This window comes from Prosopis cineraria, unplaced genomic scaffold (genome assembly GCF_029017545.1).
Source record: "Prosopis cineraria cultivar Desert tree isolate PC_DT_omini unplaced genomic scaffold, ASM2901754v1 PC3, whole genome shotgun sequence".
Classification (NCBI taxonomy): domain Eukaryota; kingdom Viridiplantae; phylum Streptophyta; class Magnoliopsida; order Fabales; family Fabaceae; genus Prosopis; species Prosopis cineraria.
Window position 1 is genome coordinate 4,695,234 of NW_026555334.1, and position 10,255 is coordinate 4,705,488.

General features: G+C 28.9%; 1 protein-coding gene across 1 annotated transcript; it reads right to left on the reverse strand.

Annotated features, from left to right (window-relative positions):
* Window positions 1–8,420: 8,420 nt before the first annotated feature.
* LOC129304430 (14 kDa proline-rich protein DC2.15-like) lies at window positions 8,421–8,861 on the reverse strand. Its single transcript, XM_054944079.1, has one exon. It carries the CDS (start codon window positions 8,859–8,861, stop codon window positions 8,421–8,423), a length of 441 nt encoding a protein of 146 aa, XP_054800054.1.
* Window positions 8,862–10,255: the final 1,394 nt, after the last annotated feature.

Genomic DNA, 10,255 nt, shown 5'->3' on the forward strand with positions numbered 1-10,255 from the left:
CGTGGATCAATCAGATAAACGTGTATTATTGTTTTCTCGGGCAGATTTTTCAACATGAAGACTATGTCTTCCATGTGAGAAATATTGCTTCTGCAAGAGTTATCTGTTTAGTTACTAGAATGTTCTGTACTGTCAAATTAAGTACTGTTTTCTGCTTTAACTTTGGTATGAGATTTTGGGACAGCTAATCAGATCTTGGGAGCCCGCATGTTTTACATGAATAAAAGTTCTCAGCCTCGTAAAATATTGTTCCGTTAGATTTATTCATCTGTAATTCAGTATTTTCTTTCTGATATTTTATGATTTATTGGAAACGTTATTCACTTTTGTTACGATTAATTTAACCATCTAGCAAGACAATTTGTCAAATAAAAAAAGAAAAGAAAAGAAAATCAACTGGACAAGATGAAGCAAGTTATTCCCCGTGACTCCAGGAGTTTTTGGATTGTTAGCACTCTATTTTTATAAGAATTGGTTCATTGATGGTTAACACCTTTTGCATATGCGTGAATTGAAAAAAAAAAAAAGAATATGAAAGACATTAAAATAAAAAGGATACTTGTATTTTTTGGTAAAAGAAAAAAGATATTTTAATTTGGGAATATACTCGAAGTGCTTGTTTTAAATTAAATTAAAACATTTAGATTACCTTTATATATAATTTATTTTATAATAAACACTTGTTTTTAATGTTATCAATACATTAAAATCCATTTGTTTTAATTTTTTTTCCTGATCATTTGTTTGAATTTGAATGGATAAAAATATATTAAATATATAAAATTAAGTGTCTAAGTCTTGTCCTTTTAATTTTTATTTAGGAAGAATGATAACTAAGTCCTAAGTGACCAATTAATTTAAATTAAGTTTCAATCAATTTCAAAATATTAACAAAGTCCCATGCGTTTTTTTTTCGACAAATCTAACTTAACTAAAATATCATTAAGTTAAAATAAGTTATTAAAATTTAGAAAATAAATTATAAATTTATCAATTTGAAGTTGTAAAATTAGGATTCAAACTTGCAAATTCATAAAGTTATTAGAATAATAGCTTTATTTTCAACTTTAAATATTAACATATGTGTTTTCTCTTAAAATTTAAAACATAAGTTACAGATTCATTCATTTAAAATTATAAAATTGAGAGTCAAATTTATAAATTTATGGAGTTATTAGAATAATAACATTATTGCTTGGGAGAAGACAATTGAATACCGTGTAAGAAAATTAATACAAAACAAAGACTCTGTAGATATTTTAATTAGTTGTAAATTCTTGATTTTTCATTGGTAAAAGACCTTTGATATTTTTCAATTGTCATTCTCTTTTATTACTTTTCAAATTTAAACATTAACATTTATGCTCCCTCTTAAAATTTGAAAAATAATTTATAAATTCATCAGTTTAAAATTGCAACATTGGAAGCCAACTTGCAAATTATGTTTCTTGTTAAAATTATAAAAATTATCACAATGAAATTGCAAAATTAAAATACAAAGTTGCATGTCCATATATCTTTTAGAATAATGACAAAACATAACTTACTCTCCTTGGAATTTAGTTGCCATTCTCCCTTTTATTTAAGTCAAATATTTTTAAAATATAATTTATCAATTATAAAAATAAAAATCTAGATACTACTAATTCAACAAAAGTTGAAGAGTTTATTTTTCTTTTTTTATCTAGCTAGCAGCGTTTTTCATCAAGCACCACAAAAGCCAGTGTTATCTAATATAAAGATAATGTTCAGGAAACCCCTACAATAAAATAGCATCATTCCAAGTTTTATTTTTGGGGGGCGTGTATAAAAAAATATTTTTTAAAAGAGAATAACTCTTTAAATTACGCTTAAATTTCATAAAAAACTACTCTCATAATCGTTCGACTGTGAGGATATATTACAGATAACCTACAAAAATAGCAAAGCGTGGTAGCCTTCCAAAACAATGCAAAAATATTTTTATTTTTCAGAAGAAAGATCGTGCAGTAATGTGCAGTTTTTTTTTTAAAAAAATCAAAATAACATGTTGTAGCCCCCTACAATTTTTGCAACAAATATATATAAAATAAAACGAGAGAAATTAGAGAGTTATTTCCTCCCATGCCATTTATAAAGCATGTTTTAAAAAATATATTTAATTTTTATAAATTATAATATGACTTTTTATATAATATTTAAAAAATATTTTTAAAATTATTTTTTATAAAAAATATAACATCATATTTTAAATTTGTTTTACATAAATATATTTAAAATTTTATATATTTTTATTTTTTATATATTTTTATATTAATATTAATGAAGTTGGTAGAAAAAATTTATAAAAAAAATTAGAAGAGAATAGTTGAAAAAGGAAAAGAGTACTAAATATTTAAAAAGTCAGCTACATATTCACTTGGCCTGCATCTGAATTCTGACATGACGCTTGAACTGCTGAAAATCTGCATCAAAGAAACAATATCATCTACGGTAGGGTTTTTCTGGTGATGTCGAAGAACCGATTCCCTCCAATTTCTACTACTGCGCCGTGATGATAGTAGGGCGGGAATATATATCGGGTTATATAAGTTGATCTGAATAATTGATCATAGAGGTCGGGTTGGATTAAAAAAATTAACTTAAATAAAAATAAAATTTTGTTACCCGAACCATATAACACGTAAATCATATGGGTTAATTATGATGGGTTAGGATTGATCTGTTTAACCTATATTACTGTTAAAAAAATAAAAAAAGAAAAAAATTTTATAAATTTAAACCATATTAGGCATACTTTATTTAGTTATATTAATTTATATATTTTGTACAGACATTATAAAATAGTATTTTAGTACATTTAGAATGAATTATAAAAAAATCAAATTAAAACTTATTATTTAAGTACATTTTTTAAAAAAATCATAAAAATAAATTTAAAAAAATAAAAAAATGGGTTGGTGAGTTGACCCATTTAGCCTGTCAACCCTTAACTGTTGGTTTGGGTTAACATTATTTTAATTTATATGAAAATGGGTTGAACTCAACCTAATTCATATTTCTCTCAACCCACATGGGCTAACCCATATAAATCGAGTTGGCACATATTCTCACCTCTAGATAATACAACAAAAAAAAAAAAATCATATTTTATTATGTGAAGTGGACTGTGTGAATTACATGATATTATTATATTTTATTATTGATCAATCTTTTAAGAATATTATTAATTAGGAGATTTTGTTCAATAATTTTTGCAAATATTTTTTTTTTGTCTTTTTCAATCCCTCTTTATAAGGTTTAATATTCTTCATTTCATTCTTCTCACTAGTATCTTCCAACAATCTTTTTTATATATGTCTAAATCATTTTAAATAATTTTTTATCATATTATCCTTAATAGATACCACGCTATGATGATTTGCCCAGAAATTTGTAATCCAATGCATGATTCAAGAAAGAAGTTACACTTCCACGAGGGAGATCTACAAATAATAAAAAGCATTGTACATCCTCATTATCAAGAAGTATCTTGGTAGTACAATAAGGCTCGTTTGCTTGTTGGAAAGGAAATGAATAAAATAGATTAAAAAATAAACATAAAAAAGAATGATTAAGATGTGAAGCAGAGATAAGACAATTGTATCCATGAGAAGTGAATGGTAATTTAATTTATGAAATTGAGAATCATGTTTTATAAGATATGTGGTGAGTGTAGTGATTCTCTCATTTGTGACATATAATTGAGTTTCATCATGCTTTTTATGAAAAATTAAATAGTTTAATTCATTTTTATTCTTAGTTTTTTAATCTATTTTATTCCTATAATTTCGAGAAACCAAATCTCTCTTAAAATTGTAGAGCTTACATGATGGAAATGCATGTGTATTGTATTTTTTTTCATTAACATGTAGTAGTGCTTACCTAATGAAATTGCTACAACAAGTTTCTTTTTTTTTTTTTTTTTAAAGTAGCTCTTTATAGAGGAAGTGCTACTCAAATTCTCTATTTTTAAAGCAAAAATTCTATATACTCCTTTGGCCCTATTGACAGGATAGAGAGATAATGTTTATCTTGATTCTATTTATAAGGCATCTCATTAATTATTATATTCATTTTTATCATTTTAGCTCCATTAAATGTAACAAAATTTATTAAATGCTAGAATATTTTAGGGAGAATTACATTGAAATCTCATATAAGGAAATTAATTATTGTAAGGCCTATTAACAACTGAACTAAACTGCATTTATAACACAACTACATGTTATCAATGCAATTTAGTTCAGTTGTTAATGGATCTTACAATAATTAATTTTTTTATGTGGGACCTAATTATGATTCTTCCAATATTTTATTTTAAAGTAGATATATTTGATAGGCTTAAAGTTGAAAACTTGTTGAATTTTTAAACAGGGTTAATAAAATTTAAGATTTTTTTTAATTCCAATAAAAATATTAAAAATGATTTTTAAATAGACTAAAAGGAAGTAAACTTCATTCATGACACACATAATCTGCAAAGATTGAGACTCACAACACAAATTCCATTCACCTCACACCAAAAAAAGTCACTCTTCAACACAGCAGAAGAGGAGAGAAGGATGAAGTTGTTCCCACACATGACCTCTAGTAGCAGCAAATGGAAGCACACCGTCAACAAAAGGAGAACGAAGAATGAAAGCCACTAGCACCAACCCGCACCAGAGTCATATAGATTGTACGGCAACCATTCGTCAATGTTGTCTCTGATTTTGATTTCCTTAAGCTTCTTCCCCTCCTCTTCTTCACGCTATACCTAAAAGGAGAAACAAAAATTTCTATCCTATGGCACTATCTGGAGTCGAACTCAAGGCCCAAATGTACATGTGGTAAAGAAAGAAATAATTATATTTTGTTTTATTTTCTGGACCATTGCAATTTTCAATATCCCCGATATTGCATTTAATTTTTAATTTGGTCTTTACTGGTTCAAAGTTTATGGTTGAGTTCTTATAAACATTTCTTCAGATCAATTCCTTTTATTATCTGATTGATATAATACACTATAATAATAAGCAAATGGTTTATATATGAAATATAAATTATAAGTCATATTTTTCAAGACTTATGGTTATTGATATATGTAATGAATAATTAAATTTTGTATAGCGAGAAAATTGATTACAAATTTTCTTTTTCTTTAAGTTTTGTCAACTTTTATCAATTCCAAATTATTATTGTTGTATTAACTGATTCAAAAATCAACTAAAGTTGACATGCCTGGTAGTGATTCTCATCATTTAACTAATTGGTTAGAAGTTTAAATTTCAGTCATTGTACATGTAGTAATTTAATGAGAATAAACCTGCTCCTTGTGCTATTAAAAAAAAAAAAACCTTACCCAAAAGCCTTCATGGCGAATAAATGGTTTGATCATATTTAAAATTGTTAAAATAATAATTCCAACAGAAGCGAAAATGTTTGCGCTTCATCACTTTCTTCTTCCAAGCATCTTATATAAAAGAACGTAAACGAAATTGATAGTTTGCAAGTACACCAAATTAGTCATGAAAAACAGAGCGAACCTGAAGGCCATGCACCAAATAAATTTAACTGGCAAGAATGTTATTCTCTTTATTTCAATTTGTAAGACACTTTTTTTAATAAAATTATGTATACTAATAAAATTCATTAAATATACTTTATAATTTTATATTTTTAAAATACAAATATAAATTTCCTTACATTAAATGGAGGGAGACAAATAATAAAGAGTAATATTGGAATAAGTATAATTAATTAATAAAACTTCATTTCAGTAAAGGTGTTTCATATTTCAAATTACCTCCAAAATATTTTACAAACTGGGACAGAGGATTTTATTAAACTGATGGAGAGCTCTTGCATAAACAATTCACGCAATACGTAGGATCCCAGGATCTGATAACTAATCAGAAAAGGATCAGTTGAAAATGAAGACGAAAATAAATTAAACAGTCAACTGTTGGTCGAAATAATTCACGTCCACAAGTAAGACGACACTGTGAAGTCTTGAAGAAGAAAAATCTGCAAAATACGACGTAAATACATGCATGCAATATGACAGTGATGAAGCTGCCTTCACTTGGAAGCGATGATGAGGGAGATAAGAAGTGCAGATAAAACTATTGGGAACACAATCAACAGTGCAAAACTTGGTGGTGCAATTGGACCCATCAAATGTGGCCCAATCAAGAGTATCGCAACTATAATCAAAAACACAATCATAGACCCATTTCCCCAAACTGCTGCTTGCGCCATTATTTTTCTCTGAATCATATACAAAAATGTATGAAGCAAGTATAGGAATATGATTTGTGAATATTTATAGGACGTCAAGATTATTACCTCATGCAGAAGGGTCGCGACCGGCCTGTGGTAATAACGATTTTCACAACCGCGAAATCGTATTTGAATCGATCCGAGTCTATAATGTCTCTTAAGACTTGGTTTATTTGGAAGGTCTTCCAAGGCAATAAAATCGATTCATTATGTTGAGGTAAAATGAAATTGTGTTCATTGGCTTTCACAAATGAAAACAAAGCAAATCTTTACTCCCCTAATAAATATATTTATAGTCTCCCCTTTAATTCGTCATCTTTGTTCTCCGCTTTATTTATATTCTCCAAATGTATTGTCAATCGAGGATTCTCCTATCCATATTGTTTGACCGAAATTACACTATGGGCCGACGACCAAGAACATTCCAACTGGAGAAGCCTATGCCTTAAGAGGTTGGACCTTTCGGAACGTAATAAACCGCTGTTTTCAGGTCGAGCAGTGACCAAGTTCTAAGGCCATAACTCTTTACCCGAGAAACGCAGAGCACCTACTTTGGCACGTTCCGTGGATAGGCGCGAACAGTTATCACTCCATTAGGTGGGCAAAACTTTAATTTGAATTAGAGCATTGTTGTCTGCCTATATACTCCCTCCGTCTTTATGTTTTCTAAAAACATTATTTTGTCCCTAAATATAAGGAATGTCAATGATATTTTTAAGTAATTAGACAATTTTATTCTTGTCTTGAAAAATAAAATAGATTATTAATATATGTTTTTCCTACCATCATCATGATATTAATTATGATATGATTAAAGGTAAAACTGAAAAATTATTATATTTTTATGTGAGTTCAACTAAATAATAAATATTTTTTAATATATAAAATTTAATTAAAAATACTTATATATAGAGACGGAGGGAATAAAAGGTAATGAACGCACCGCTAGAAGTCTCTCCAGGCACTCTCAACAAACCAGACTGCATCAAGCAATTCGACTGACTCTATGTCAAGCCCAAATTCACCCAGCATGGCCCCTTTCTTCCGATTTAAGTTATCTAGGTCCATTACTTTGCTTTTTCCTTCAATCATCGAGAGTGCTCTCTTGATACTCACTTTTCAAGAAATGTACTATCATTTCCTTGTGTACACTTGCGGCCTCTAAACTCTGATTTGCTTTGGCACTCCAAGAAAATTTGCGTCAAAGGATTTTGGAAACTTGTAGTTGTTGGAACATTAACTCATTCAAGGACTTAGCTCGTCTTGCATGCTTAGCAAACCTTAAGCGGCATGACAAAGTAATAATTAAATTGGTAAGGTCTCCATAGTTAAGATAATATAGAAAGGAAGCTAGCCAAAGTATTTTTACTCTTTTAATATAAATTCGAATCAATTCTTTCCACACGATAATTAAGTAAATTGCATATTAAGGAACCACATTTTAATTTCTTTCATAAAATATAAATTCGGATAATGGAAAATGGTAAAATTTTTATTTCAAGTGACATTTTAAACATAAACATTAGAGATTATAATTATACTGTGAATACGAGTGAATATGCAAAGACGATAATGAATCATGAGTGAAGTCAATTCTAACTGAAGATAATCAACATATAGATCATGATAAGTATAATTATAACTAATTCCATTCAAAAGCTATGAATGGTTATTGGCATTTTATTAAAAGGCAAGCTACGATTACTTATATGAACTCAAAACACACAACGAAATAAGAGCAAGCAAATTAAACTTGGTGAAACAAACAACACGATTCTATAAAACAAGATTAAAATCATAAAGGGTAAAATAATAATTTTATTCTTAAACTATAGAACTAGGAGTGTCTAGAAACTTAAACTTATTATTTTTTATGCATTTTTACCTCTAAACATTTTAAATTGTTGCAATATCTCCTTGCCATTAACTTTGATAGTTAGTTAATTAGAAAATTAATTAAATAGACATCAAAAATTATATATTGAGGCCCTTTACTTTATTTTTCTTTAGTTAACTAACTATCAATGTTAATGACATGGAGAAATTGCCATGATGAGGTAAAAACGTATTAAAAATAAATTTAAGATTTCAAAAGCTTCTGAATCTATAGTTTAAATGTTAAATTTTTTACCCTCAAACTAATTACACTGGAAGCCAGAGTTGTTCATTCCACAATTGTTAAGAATGATACTCAAGGAAATTGGAATGTTGAGATTGATCCCAAGAACATTAGCTCTAAGCGCAGTGCAAAGGCATGCAGCAACTTCAAGATCAACGAGGCCCATAATGAGGCTGCAGCATGGGACAGTTGGTGGAGAACCTATTGTAAAGTTCACCAAATTCAGAACGTTGGCGCACACACCAAACTTGAGGACATCTATAGGACAATGGACCTGGGACGAGGAAGAAGGAGGGGATGGAGAATTAGGGTTTGGAACATAAGGGGTAGTTGGTGTAGTCGGAGGTTTTGGTGTCGGCGATGACGGCGGCGTGCAATATGGAGCGCATGAGTTAACCATGGTGAAGAAGAGAAAGCTGAGAGTGAGAAGAAGAGAGGTTGCAAGGGCCTTTGAAGCCATCTTCACAAAGATCACACTGAAAATGCTTTTTTATGAATATTGGCTTGAGGGTGATCGACGGAGTTTCAGAAAGCAATGGAGGGTATTTATAATTGAGGATTTTGAGGGTTTGTTCTGTATTATATTTTAGCTTCAATGGTGCATGAGGATTGAGACTACGTGGAAATGTTAGCTTTGAAAATGTAGTGCCAACGGCAGAGTGGATATATGATAATTGTCCAAATTGTCGTCTGATTTTATTGTTTATTTATTGTTTAGATAATAAAACTTTTAGTCCTTTAAATTTTTCTCAGTTATCAATTTAATTTCTCAAATTTAATTATTATTGATTTGATTACTTGTATTTTCTTAAATTATCATATTAATCCTTTATGTTTTAAAAATAAGTTTACTATCAAATTAATCTACTGTGTAAGATGCATATATAGTGAATGAGAACAAATTAGTCCTCCAATCAGTTTAATTTTTATTAATCAAGTTCCTCACATTGTATTTTGTTCTTTAATTTTGTTTTTTAAAAATTCTAATCTTGTTTTTTTTTTACCTAAGCACCCTTTGTTTCATTAATTTACATGGATGTCATCATTATTCTGTTATCTATATCAGATAATCTTAACAGTATTACCTCATATTTAAATAATAAATACTAAATTGATAATTTAGTCAAATTTAAGAGTTCAAATCAATAAAAATTAGACTTAAAGGATCAAGTTGATAATTAAAAAAATTTGAAGAATTAGAAATTTCATTAACTATATATAAAAGATGCCAACGTTCCCCCAATATATTAAAATAGCTTGACCTCTTTCATAAAGTTAATGTAAGACCTATGTACCATTGTTAACTTACGATACCATAAGCACATGAACCAAAAAAAAAAAAAAGGTTTTTAAGTATTTTTATCTTAAGCCTACTTTCAAGCATGGGTGAGTCCTTTTCCTTCAAAATGCCGCTCATGATTTCATCCACCGATTCTCTCAACAAATAAAAGTATGATATGATTTGAATCCATCCAAGAACCTGCTTCTTCTTCTCACAGTTTATGTACCACCGCTTCAAAGTCAACCTTGCACCAAGAAAACCATCATGGTGATTAAGTACTTGATGAATAATATAATTTCTTCTTTCATTTTCGGTCAACAATATGTATTAACTCATATCCTCATTTAATAACATAGGAAGTTGCACAATATGCTACATGTCAAGAGAAGGAGTAATAAGGGCAATGACTAGGCTTGTTATGCCCTAATACGTGGCTTTGGACCAAGTGATCAATTTTATGACATGCTTGTAAGCTAAGCATGGTGCTCTTGCAACGCATAGTATTTTGGGCAAATGAAGTTCTTCCATTAATTTCACCTCCTCACTTCATGAAGGATTTTGGGAGGTTAGAA

Bases quoted from the DNA above. Each gene is read 5' to 3' on its own strand.
- LOC129304430 (XM_054944079.1), bottom strand. From the start codon at position 8,861: ATGGCTTCAAAGGCCCTTGCAACCTCTCTTCTTCTCACTCTCAGCTTT.